The 12,269-nt window shown below is 54.5% G+C and overlaps 2 protein-coding genes across 2 annotated transcripts in view; one reads left to right on the top strand and one right to left on the bottom strand.

The window, feature by feature from the left end:
• SLC6A7 (solute carrier family 6 (neurotransmitter transporter), member 7) overlaps nucleotides 1-2,074 on the top strand; it is a 28,626-nt gene extending 26,552 nt beyond the window's left edge. Inside the window, exon 16 of the transcript XR_001138072.1 lies at nucleotides 1,872-2,074. The gene's annotated coding sequence lies outside the window, so the exon portion shown is untranslated. The remainder of the gene's footprint in view (nucleotides 1-1,871) is intronic.
• CAMK2A (calcium/calmodulin-dependent protein kinase II alpha) overlaps nucleotides 1,789-12,269 on the bottom strand; it is a 61,990-nt gene continuing 51,509 nt past the window's right edge. Inside the window, exons 16-19 of the mRNA XM_012658227.1 lie at nucleotides 8,945-9,020; nucleotides 6,229-6,323; nucleotides 2,292-2,520; nucleotides 1,789-2,011 (exon numbers count right to left, since the gene is read on the bottom strand). Of these exons, the coding sequence (XP_012513681.1) occupies nucleotides 2,008-2,011; nucleotides 2,292-2,520; nucleotides 6,229-6,323; nucleotides 8,945-9,020 (404 nt within the window). The 3' untranslated portion in view covers nucleotides 1,789-2,007. The remainder of the gene's footprint in view (nucleotides 2,012-2,291; nucleotides 2,521-6,228; nucleotides 6,324-8,944; nucleotides 9,021-12,269) is intronic.

Below are 12,269 nucleotides of genomic sequence, written 5' to 3'. Positions count from 1 at the left end.
GGGGGACAGGTGGTTTTGCTGCTGGGACAATGGGATCACTGGGCCTTCCTGGGAAGCCCTCTGGGCAAGGTCTCTGCCGAGAACAGAGGCCAGTGATGGACCAGCTTGGAAACCAGGAGGCGGGGGCGGCCTCTTTCCTGGCCTGTAGCCCCCACCCAGCCTGTCTCACCGGTGTCCGGGCAGCGGGACTTGAGAAAAGAGCCCAGCAGACAGCTCATGGTCGGGGAAAACTCAGAAAGTCCTGGATCAAACATCCTCACATCCTCACCAGTTCTGCTCCAACCAAGAACACCCAGGAGGGTTGGGGGTACCAGAGCCTCCTCCAAATCCCTGGGGATGTGGCTCTTCCTCCCCTAAAATCCTCCAGAGGAGACAGTATCTCATGCTGGCAAAACACGGCCACACAGAGGCCAAAAGCACAGAGAGGCAGCAACATAATTCCGAGTTGGACACTGAGAATACAACCTCTATTTTTTTTTTTTTGTTCAAAACATGTAGATTGGTTTTGTTGAGTGTTTTTCTTCTTTTTGTTTTTTTTCAACATACTTACTGCATATAAAGTCATGCAAAGAAAACAGTGCAGACAGTAGATCCTAGTGGGTGTGCCACGGTATTCCACATCAGAGTCAATCCCGGGGGAAGAGGGCAAGAGGAAAAGAAAGAGTGCAAACCCGAGGCCGCAGGATGAGGCGTGGCGAGTAGAAATCCCCAGTGTTCTGCCATCCGACGCCGTGGGGAGAGAGGTGATGAAGACACATGCTCATGGGCCCCCCAGAGGTGGGCGGGGGGCGCTGGGGCAGCACACAGAGATGGTGACATGAGATCCCAGGAAGTGCAGTAGGGAGGACCCCAGTGTGAAAGGGAAGCAAAGAAAAGTCCAGATATTTCCATCCTGACAAGCTCCCTCCCCCTCTCTGCCCTGCCTTGCTGTTTCCTAGTGGGTGCTGCCATCTGATGCTTCCACAGTCCCGGAAGGAACGCCTGCATCAGCTTACCTTGGGACCAAAATGGCAGAGAGGCCCTTCTCCCTGGGGCTGAAGTCCACCTCGGCCCCAGATAGCCACAGGTGACAGGGTCCACCTCAGAGATGACCAAACAAAAAAAAAAAAATCTAGAACAGAAAAAAACTACCCCTCACCCCTCTTCCTACCCGCCTTCCGAACCCAACCATTCTCACAATAATTTGAGAGGTCTAGTTATTACATAAATATCCGTTAACGCGAAATTCATTTACGAAATACACAGAAGTTTGGCTATAAAAAGGCATGCGGTCCAAGTAGAAGTGATACCTAAACGTTGCTTTCTTTTGCCCCCCCAAGACAATTAGATTTCCTCTCTGAGATAAGACGCAGCTGGAATTCTCCAGGGATGATGGAAGGGCAGGGTGGGTGGGCTAATGCTGGAGGTGAACTTCACCCGAAGGAAGCAGGAAGCAGTGGGGGCCCCTGAGAGGGTGGCGCCCCCCCACGCCAAGGGAAGGCTCCACGCAGACCACTGTGAGGCCAGGACAGGAGGGGAGAAGAGCTGGGGAAGCAGTTTGAGGCGGGAGGCTCCTGGCTTCTGCTCCTCTCTCACCCTCTCCCTCGGGGGGCTGGGGATTCATCTACCCTTCCTTGGGGACCCCCAGAAGAGGAGAGATCCGTGAGAGGGACAGGCGGACACCCTGTTCCTCGCCCCCTCGCCCCTCCTTCTCCCCAGCCGGGGCAGGCATGCCAGCCTGCAGCGCGGGAGGAGGGCCAGCACCCAGGTCTGAGGAAGCCCCGCCCTGGCAGGGGAGAGAGAGCGAGAGTGGGAGGTAGGGGGTGGGAGATCTGGCCATTTGCTTTGAAGTTGTGATGGCTTTTCTGAACAAGCAGGTTTTCCTGATGCAGGTACACAGCTGACAGTGGTGGGGTACGCGATGGGGGGAATTCCAGCCAAATCCAAGTGGGAGAACCAGCAGCCACATTCCACGGACAAAGAGTGGATCTCCGCGGCACAGCAACGCAGTGACCCCGGCCTGGTGCTTCAACTGAAAGACACGAGTGTGGGTGCTTCTGAGGGCACATGATTTAGGTCGGGCAGCCAAGCCACCCACCGCCCAAGACGGTGCAAGCTGCCTCCCAGGGCTCCTGCCCACTCCCCGCCAGACCCGCGGGCCCGCTCGTTCCTGGGGTCTCCACCCCCCGCAACTCTGCAGCCTTTCAGAAGCTGAAGGCAGCAGCCTGCTTCCCCTACATGACCCCCCCACCCAGGTTGGCACCCCCCATTCCTCTAGATCCCTCTGGGGGGTGGGAAGGAGGGACTCTTACTGGGGCAGGACGGAGGGCGCCCCGGATCTGTGGAAGTGGACGATCTGCCATTTGCCATCCCGGCGGTGCCACACGCGGGTCTCCTCGGACTGGGCGGTGCGGGGGATGCCGCTGGCGTCCAGGTACTGCGTGATGCGGATGTAGGCGATGCAGGCCGACTCGTCGCCCATCAGGTGGATGTGGGGATTCAGGATGGTGGTGTGCACCGGCTTGCTGTTCCGGGACCACACTGGAGGCGGGGACGGGAGGGGCAGAGGAGATACAACAGGGGCCTCCTGCCTCACTTTCTTCACTTTCTCAACTCCCAGCAACCCTCGCAACAGAGGCTTCTCTGCCTGCCTCCCTTGCAGGAAGGAGGCTCTGGGACAGGGCTCAGCGACCTGGGAGTCAAGGCAGAACTTCTAGGTAACAGGGACATCACGTCCCGGCTTAGATACCGTGGATTGCAGACAGGCCACATTCTTCGAACAAAGGAAATGGTATTTTAGAATCACAGCCTCTCAGCCACACAGAAGTCTAGGGCCAGGAAGATTACAGATGAGCCTAGACCAGTCTCGAACCCAGATCCCTCCAGGCGCCAGGCAGGCGCATAAACGAGGGGCTGAGCTGAGTATAAGATGCTGAATGACAACTGACCCTTTGCCTCGGGTCAAGGGGCGTGAGGGAGAGATGAGGACGGTGGTGTATAAACACCGTGTGCCATCTAAAGAGGGCGCCCTGTACACAGCTTGCCTGGTGGCTACAAGGTGAGTAAGTGGGACCCGTGCCGATTTCAAGAGAATCTGGAAATCTGGATTTTTACATGGAAACTCTTCATTTTTAATTACCGGCATTTAATTCAAATTTAAAACATCATGCAGGCCCCATGAAACATATCTGCAGTCCAGATATGGCCCATGGGCCGTCCGTCTGCCACCGCCACTGTAGATACATAGATCGTGGAAACCTGGGGGGACATTAGAATCGCAGAATCTGAGAACCTTGCGATTATAAGGATGGTATTGGTGGTCATGGAGCTTTCCAGAATCACGGGAGGAATGCATAACCCTTGTAATCACGATAGAGCTGACACAGCACCTGACGCAAGCTCCCACTATATGAAATATGAGACCCACCATTATTATTATTGTTATTATAGAAACTCAGATTTTTTCATCAATGCAGAAAACAAAAGCGTAGAGAGACGATGACCCACGGAGGGGTTGGAGAGCGGTGGTCAGGATCTTGGGTTTGAGAGGAGCCCTTCCCTTAGCGCAGCCTGCGTGGAGGTCTGAATCAGTGGACAGCTGGCTTAAAACACAAGTTCCCCACCCCTGCCTTTACAGGGCCCTATTCAAGAATCTGTGATATTAAAAAGTTCCCTTCCCCGTCCCCACCCCCTGATTCTGATGCCCAGCCATGTTTGTGAGCCTCGTATTTCCTGAAGAATGTAAAATGTCTTCTTCTCCCCCAAAATTGCAGAAAGCAGTCAATAGCACACACCCCCTAATACTATAATCACACTACGCCCAGGCTTTGGGTAAAGGACGTAAAATCACCAAGTGTTAGACGTGAAGAATAACAGACTTAGAACTCTGGGCTGTCAGAGATACAGAATATAGAGTTTTAGCACCACAGACTTGGGAGTGACCTCAGAGGTCAGAGGTCACCCGGTGGCCCAACTACAGAATTTAAGGCAGCCTCTATAAGTGTCCCTGGCGGCATTTAGGGCTGGAGGCACACGGGACCATCTATTTCAGTGTGTCCACGTAGCCGATATGGAAACTGAGGTCCAGAGAAACAGTCTGACTTGTCCCAACCTGGGCCAGTTCCTGAGAAAGATGCAGTGGAGTCTACAAAAAGTCAGTCTCCAGGTGGGGCTGAGTTAGGACAATCTAGAACAATCCCAGGAGTGACAAATGGAGCTTAGCATGGTTGAGGGGACTGGGCCATACTGTTATCAGTAAGAACTGGGTCCTGAGGAGCATTTGTAAAGAAATGCCCCCTAACGTGGTGTCTTTTGAAATTATAAGAGGCTTCTAATATCTGCTTTTGTGGACAGGTGGGAGACAGGGCCAGGTCCTCAGCAGGAAAAGCCAGGCATCTGGAGGGTGGGGCTTGGCCAGACCCACGCAGCTGCTCTGGGTCTTGCTTTTGTGGGGTCTGCCTTTGAAGCAACCGGATGTTTAAACCTAGAATCTGGGGGTGGTGCTAAGACGGGCCCACTGATCCCAGGCAAGCGCAGGCTACTTGGTCTTCTCCTGCGTTTATCCCCTTTGCCTCCCCGAGCCTTGAGAGCTGGGCCTTAGCCTGCTCTCCGCTCTGTTTTGTGGGACTGTCAAGTTCACTCTGGGAACCAGCGCCCCCAGAGGACAGAACGCAGAATGGCGGCCACAGTGATCAGAGAGGGAGCTCCAGGGTGATAGAGACCTCTCTTCGCATGAGAATTCAATCTTCATTGCTAGCCTTGCAGAATTAGAGTTTGGTTTATTAAAGGAAGACGTAGCTTTCTTCTTCACAGCTTTTTTGGGGGTGACCTTGAGCCTCTAAACTCTAAAAAATTCAGCCAGAGAGGGTGCAGGCCAGGAGGGCAGTGTCAGTCCCAGCTCGGGTTTGCTAACGTGCATGGGGACAGAGCAGGTGGCACAGGGAAGGAAAGGGGCACCACGGGAGTCGGGTCCAGGTTCTGCCACCAGCTTTCTGGATTCCTTGGACAAGTCACTTTCCCCCTCTGGGCCTCAGTTTCCTCTTCTGTATGATGAATATTGGGATTAGATCTGACTTCTGCGTTATTTTTGAAGTACCACCTTTGCTATTTTTACCATATATATACAAGTGCCACCTGTATTGACTTCATTAAAATATTTTCCCTGATTAAAATATTTCCCTGAATCAATTCACTTTACTGATTTATATAAATTTATTTTTAAAAAAATTTCTAGCATGATTATTAATGAACAATCAATATCACAGAATAAAATTTTAATAATAAGGCCAGTGAAAAGAAAAGAAAGTCATATAATCCTTGCTCCATACTCTTGCCTACTAGACAAGCCTGAGATTTGCTCACTCTTTGATGACGAAGGAAGTTAGGAAGTGGCAAAGTGTTAAAGACAGGCTACCGCCCAGCTGAGCCTTTCCCCTTGGTGGAGCCAGAGGACTGAAAGAGATTTAAAAGGGAGCAGCTTTCTCACTGTGTAAAACAATGCTGTTTCAAGCGGTGCCTAGATATACCTGGAATCACCCTGTGTAGCCTCAGTGGTTCATGCCCTTCACTTTGGGGAACCCTGGATCTACCACCTCTCAGGTCCTTCCTCCCTGTCCTAAGCTGTGTGATCCTAACCTGTATGCCCTTTGTTTCATCCCTGTCTGATCCCTGGCCGGGGGAGACACAGATACAGGCAAAAAGCATCCTAGGTCAGGCCCAGCCTCAACCCCCTGACAGCCCCTGGTTGCAAAGCTGCCAAGGTCTCTCCTGCAAAGGAGAGGCCCAGGAAGGACAGACATGCAGGACAGAAACCTAGACAAACAGGCAGGGCACAGCAGTGTGAGCTCACTGTCCTCTCCTCTTTCCCAAACTGCCCACCCACAACCCGCCGAGCCAGATTGTGACCAGCTGGGCAGCTGGGATAGCCTTGGGCATCAAGATGACCATAACTTGGGTGCATGAGCCAATGGGAAGCCTCCCTGGAGAGGCCTGGGAGGGCTTGTCCTGTGTTTCCCTGGTCTCTGGGACCCCCCTCGCCCCATCCTCAACCACAGGGGAGACAGCTGGCAGTTGATGGGCCAGGGTTAGGAGAGGGAACCAAGAGGGTACCAACCCCTGTCCACACGGGATCTTCCTCTTCGCTGGCTCCTGAGCTGCCCCTGGGGCCCTGCCCGTCACCCTGCTGTGCCGTCCGGCAGGACACGGAACGAGAGCAGACAACAGGCACCCCAGAGAGAAGGGATTGCTCACGGTTTTCAAAATAGAATCGATGGAAGTCCAGACCCTCGACCAGGTTCCCCAGGGCCTCGGGTTCAAAGGCCGTCATGCCGGGGTCGCACATCTTCCTGGGGGAAAGAAGCCAGAGGAAAGAGGGGCTGGGGCAGCTTCTTGCTGGCCTCTCGGAGGGGGAGCCTGAGAAAGGGGAACGACCGCACCCCCCTCACGGGATCCTTGGGGTTAGTGGACGGGAAGGGGTGGCAAGCTGTAAAGTGCAGGTCGCTGACCGCTCGCTGCCACGTACAGCCAGGAAGCCTGGGTGCAGGTCCTGGCTCTGCCACTTAATGCTTATGACACTTCAAGCAAGTGGCTTAACGCCTTGAAGCAAGATCATTATGGGTGGTCGTGCAGGGTTGTGTGGCGCACCAAAGCTACTCTCCAAATTTCACCCCCTGGCCCAGGGCAGTGGATGCAGAGGGGGCTTTTTCTAATTTGTCTTCGGTGGGGGGAAAGAGGAGTGGGCTTTTTCCTTCACGTAATAGTGACCTCTGCTCACCAAGCCAGGTGTGTACCTGGCTGTTACGTTTTGCTAGTTTGAGCAAAGTTGCCCTGTTGTTAGCAGCAGCCCTGACTGTGAGCCTCAGTTTCCTCTTCTGCAAGATGAGGAAAGTAGCCTTAGGCGAGGTAATATCTGGGAGGGAGGAGCACAGGATGTGACGGAGGAGGATTCACAAACAGAGACTGTGTATTTTCAGCTCGTTGTTCCCTTCCAAATCTCAGTCTTCCAGGGGACCCTGACGGCCAGGTGGGGGGCAGGAACAAACTCTTTCTCATCTCCAAGTCTCTGGGATCTTTTGTGGCACAATACGGACCTCTGTGACAATAGCAATGAAGCCAAGGACAGAAAATGCCCTGGGACAACCAGAGCTCCCAACCCAGGGTGGAATTGGAGATACCCGGAAGAGGGTGTCAGACCCAGCATTGTCTGAGCTGGACGAAGCCCTTGCAGGGCGTGCTGTCCCTGCTCTGTCCAGTCTGTTTGGGTGACCCCAGACAACTCGGTTCTCCACTCAGGACCTCAAATTCTCCAGCTGGATTAAGCCAGGGCATGGGGGATGATGCTCAGGGCCCTTCCAGCTCCAGGATCCTGCAAGGGTGGGGGTCTGAGCACTGAGTGTGCGGGAGACCGAGTACCCCCACTTCAGAAGCCTCACTCCTGGAGGTACCTGGTGTTCCTGCCTCCTAGAACGAAAGGACTCGGAGGCCATGCCTTCCAACTCCATTGTACATGTGGGGAAACCGGGCTCAATGAGATAAATGGATTTATTCAAGGTTACACAGGGCCAGAAGGTCATGGCAAGGGATCAGAACCTAGAATAGGCTGCAGATGTCAGAGGGAAGTGATATCACAGAGGTGGAACGGGTTCCCCAGGACCCCCAGAAATGGCACTGAGGAGCTCAGGGGCCACAGGGGCCACCTCTCTTTCCCTTGCTCCCTGGCTGTGCCCTTCCAGAGCCACTGGCATGATGCACCCCAACTTAACTTTTTCTAGCAGTGGCTGCAAGTCCAGCTTAACGGCCTGTTTCTGTGCTTTTTTGCAACATCCGGGTACACACATATACACACACCTGTGCACACTCCTTGTGCGCATAATCACGAACGTGCACCCACGTGTACAAGTGCATGCACACATCTATGTACACGACAGCCTCAGTTTCATACATGCTCCTTCCAAGCTCCTTGTTCCTCCAAAGGGGGGTGGTGAATTTCTAGAGGCTTTGCTACCCACTGCTGCTGAAAACCCTCCCACGCTTAGAAGGCACCTGGCCTGCCAAGCCTTGGAGAGGCAAACTTCAGCTCCTGGGCATGGTGGAAACCAGGAACAGGCTGCCCAAAGAGCAAACTCCAGCCAGGTTATCCCCAACTCACCTTAACCCAACAGGCAAGGGTCACTCTGCCTTAGTTGGTGATGTCTGTCCACCAAAAAGCAAATGTGGGGTCTCCACACCCAGGTGTTGTCAGCAGTGGCCAAACGTTAAGGCCTAAGCCCCAAGCCAAAAATATTTGCTCTCCTTGGGGCCAGCGTAGGGCCTCTGAGGCCTGCTCTGGGCCAGACCAGGAAAGGTGTGAGTGACTAGCACGCGGTGTTCTGACTCAGCCCTTGCACACAGCCGTCCCTCCAAAGGTGGGACCAGTTGTGCATGTTTTGTGTGGGCTGCCTTATTCCCCAGAGGATTTGAGATTCTGCTTTGAGGACTTCTGCTCACCCCTGCTCACAGCAGGTACACACCTCATGGCTCCTTCTCTGCTCCTACCCATCTGAGGTCAGAGGCCTGACGAGGTCCAGGGTTTGGCCTCAGGCTCACTGTGCAGGACTGAAGGGGGCCTGCTCCCCTTCCCACCCTCCCAGCTCCTGGGCCTCCTGAGGGGCCCATGCTATGATGGTGACCACCCTCTCCCTCCTGGGGGAAGCAAACGAATTTTGTTGGAGTTTCTCCTGGGGAACAAGGTGTGAGGAGGAGGGAGGACAGGAGGAGGGGGGACTGAGATATAGAGAAGTGTTGGGAACAGAAAGCTCAATATAAGCATCGAGTCCAAATGCAAAACAGAAATACGAGTTCGGTCTGATTCACAGCACGTGCAAAGTGAGCGGATGAGGGTCAGAGACGAGGACCCCCAAAGTGAGCCACCAGCACCCCCTGAACAACGAGCCAGGCAAGACATGCAGAAGAAGCCCAGCCGACTCACGTGTAGGACTCAAAATCTCCATTGCTTATGGCTTCGATCAGCTGCTCTGTCACTTTTATAATTTCCTGTTTCCGCACTGTAAGGCAGAGGGGACACAGAAATAGAAATAATAATAACGATAATAATGATAAAATAATAGCGATAGTAATGAAGGACCAACTACCATTGCCTGAGTCCTTGTCACGTGCCAGACCCCGTGCTAGGATCTGAGGACCTCATGCAGGTTGTCTCATTCGTCCTTACGTTGCCCCTGGGAGACAGGTGCCGTTAGCCTCCTTTCACAGGAGAGGAAACTGAGGCCAGAAAGGTGCAAAAGTTGTGCGATTTCCCCCCACTGCACAGGGCAGGGCCAGTGTCTCAGTTGGCAGCCTTTGCCTCCAATGAGCATACGTGGTGGGCTTTCTGGCTGGAGGCCTGATTTGAACCCAGGTCTTGACTCCAAAATATGCAACCCCACCACCTTGCTTTGCCAAGTGAACCAAAACAGGATCAACTGTGGCACTGTCACTAATAGCCAGGAACCAGGGGCTCCCCCATGGCCAAAACTGGGGCTCACCCTTCAGTGTGGGTGAGCTTTTTGCTATAGAGGAATCAGGCAGAGAGCTGTCTAGAACTTTCTAGGCAAAACGAACCCCAGCTGCTGAGACCTGGCCCTCCCCTGTCTGCCACTGAAACAGCACAAGCAGCTGGTCTTTCTGGTAGAGAGGTAGACATGTGTAAAAGGGGGACATCGCCACCCCTCATTCATGCAGAGCCGAACACGCGGTATCCAGGCTTTGCTCTCAGACAAACGTTCGTCTAAATTCCAGCCCAGGTCCTTACAAGCTGTGCGACTGTGGGCCACAGGGTTGTCTGCTGGTCTGTCAAGGGGAGATGACAGTATCCTCCTCCCAGGGTCGTATGAGGATGGGGTGGTGCGAAGGACACGAAGCACTGGCCCAAAGCCTGGCACGTAGTAGGTGTGCATCATAGGAGCCGCCATTTTCTGCAACAGCCCCCCTCCCCCGACTGGGATTGCCTCATCGGCCCTGGGAGGTAGGCAAGGCCAGCTTCTCCCCGTCTCCCGCGTGGGTGTCTGAGCCTCAGTGGGCGAGGAATGCGAAGCCAGGTGTCCTGGTCCCCAGCAGGCCCTGACAGAAGGCTCCCTCGCTTCCTCAGGAATAGGCCCCCTTTCCCTCCTTCCCCGGGCCGCAGCCTGGCTTCAACCCGGCCAGCTCGCTGGCCTGCTGGAGCAGTCTCAGGTGAGGCAGGTGGACACGCTGCCCGGAGAGCGAGCTCAGCCCTCAGCATCCTCAGTCTGGACTGGGAGGGAGACCAAGCCCAGGGGAGGCTCTTACGCCCCTTCCTCATCCGCTGCCCACGCCGCCCCGGCCACACCGGGAGTTCTCAGGCCCGAAGGACACAGATCACAGAACATCCACGCTGGAAGCACCCTTGGAGGCCATGAACTCAGATTCCCTGTTAAACTACTGGGGAAACCGAGGCCCAATGAGGGGTTGCGATTTGCCCAAGGACACGGAACATGGCAGGTGCAAAAGGTGGCCCCCAGCCCAGGCCCTTTTCCATGGACCCTGGTGGCCCAGCCCGCTCCCTGTCTAAGCACTAGCCCCGCACGGTGGGTTGGCCCGTATGCAGGTCTGTCCCCAACTCAAAGGCGAGTTCACTGAGGCCAGGCCGTGGCTTCTCTTGCCTGCTGCATCCCGGAGCCCGGAACAGGCCGGGCCCTCACTACTGAATGAATGAATGGGCGCGTGTAGCCGGCCTCGTGCTGTGCGCTTAGCCTACGCAGTCCCAAAGTGGGGTTGGAACCGGGGGTGTTGACCCACATACTCCGTGAACTGTGGGCCCTGTGCCACCTGCCTTGCCCTGACCCTTCCAGCTTGCCGTTCCACGAGGCTGTGCCTAACGTCCTATCTCCCGTGGGCTGCTTCTCACTACCATCCCGGACAGTGTAGCAAAGTGAGTGAGGGCACGCACGTGGGAGCCGGGATTCTGGCTGTGCCGCTTAATAACTGTGTGACCCTGGACAAGGGCCTTCCCTGTGCCTCAGTTTCCCCATATGGATAATAGAGTTACTAATAGTACTTACCTTGCAGAGTTGTTCTGAGGACTGAGTTAAAAATATATTACTAGAAATAGCTAACACATACATGTCCTCACTGACAGCCAGCCGCCATTCCAAGCCCTTTACATCAACTCGCTTCTATGACGCATGCTGCAGCCAGAGCAGTGCCTGGTGCTTTGTAAGCGAGAGCTCTGATTGTTATCGTCTGGGAATCTCTGAATCAGCAGTTCCTCCTGGGGACAGCCTTGGGTCCCTCGCCAGGGCAGGGCTGCCTCCCAGCAGCCTGATAAGTGGTGGTTTGGTCTTGGTCAGAACCTCGGGGCTTGCGGCCTGCCGGGCAGACCACTGCACTACCGGACAGCTCTCGCTATGTGTACCACTGCCTTCCTTCAAGTTGAAATCTATCCCCCTGAGAACCCCCAGTTACAGTTCTGGTCTTCTTTCTGCCTTCTGGGGCCCAGAAGTGAGCACCTGCTTCCCCAGCCTCTATGTCCTCCCCAAAATCAGTCTTCTCAGGGCTGAGGGCCTCCATGGTATGGTTTCCTGGCCCTGACTCAAGCTGGCCATCTACTCCTCGAGGGTCGCTGAGCTGTCTGGATACCTCTCTGGGTATGAGCACACAATCTCGGGTTTGGTCTGAATAATGAGAATAATGCAGATCTGGGGTAGCACTATCTCCTCCCCAATTCTGGATATTATACCTCTATTAACGCAGCCTGAGAAAATGCCTACCTTGGCTGTGTCTTCAGCTACTCAGGGCACCAAGTTTGCCAATAGTCGAAGCCTAGTGGGCAGGAATCTCCCTAGCTTTGTTCTCTGGGACAGAAGATCTGGGGGCCCAGAGCTTCTTAGATCTGGAAAAGTCCACTCTGGTTCTGGGTCCTTTCTGTGCCCTCAGCAGCCCCGTTGCTGTTTAAGGGGTTCATGCAGCAGCTGCTCAGTAGCAACATCTGGCTTTTCTCATCTGCCAGGTGTTCACCCAGACAATCTGAGAGTGCGCCCTACAGGTGGGAAAGCCGAGACCCCAGAGAGGTTAAGGCACTTTCTTAAGATCACACAGCATGTTGAGCCCGAATTGGGAGCAGCATATCTGACTGATATTTCCCAGAACGTCTCTGCCCAGATTCTGAGGCAGCTCCCCAGTAAGAGAGAAAATGAATTTTTCATGGCACTAACCAGGAGGAGGTCGGGGAGTGGGGAGGACAGCTGGCAGAGCCCTAGCGGCTCAGAGAGTGACAGGCCTCTGCACTAAGCCAGAGG

The sequence above is a fragment of the Propithecus coquereli genome, unplaced genomic scaffold, assembly GCF_000956105.1.
Source record: "Propithecus coquereli isolate 6110/MARCELLA unplaced genomic scaffold, Pcoq_1.0 Scaffold58, whole genome shotgun sequence".
NCBI classification, from domain to species: domain Eukaryota; kingdom Metazoa; phylum Chordata; class Mammalia; order Primates; family Indriidae; genus Propithecus; species Propithecus coquereli.
The sequence above is the reverse complement of the archived record's forward strand: the minus strand, read 5'-3'. Positions and strand labels throughout refer to the sequence as shown.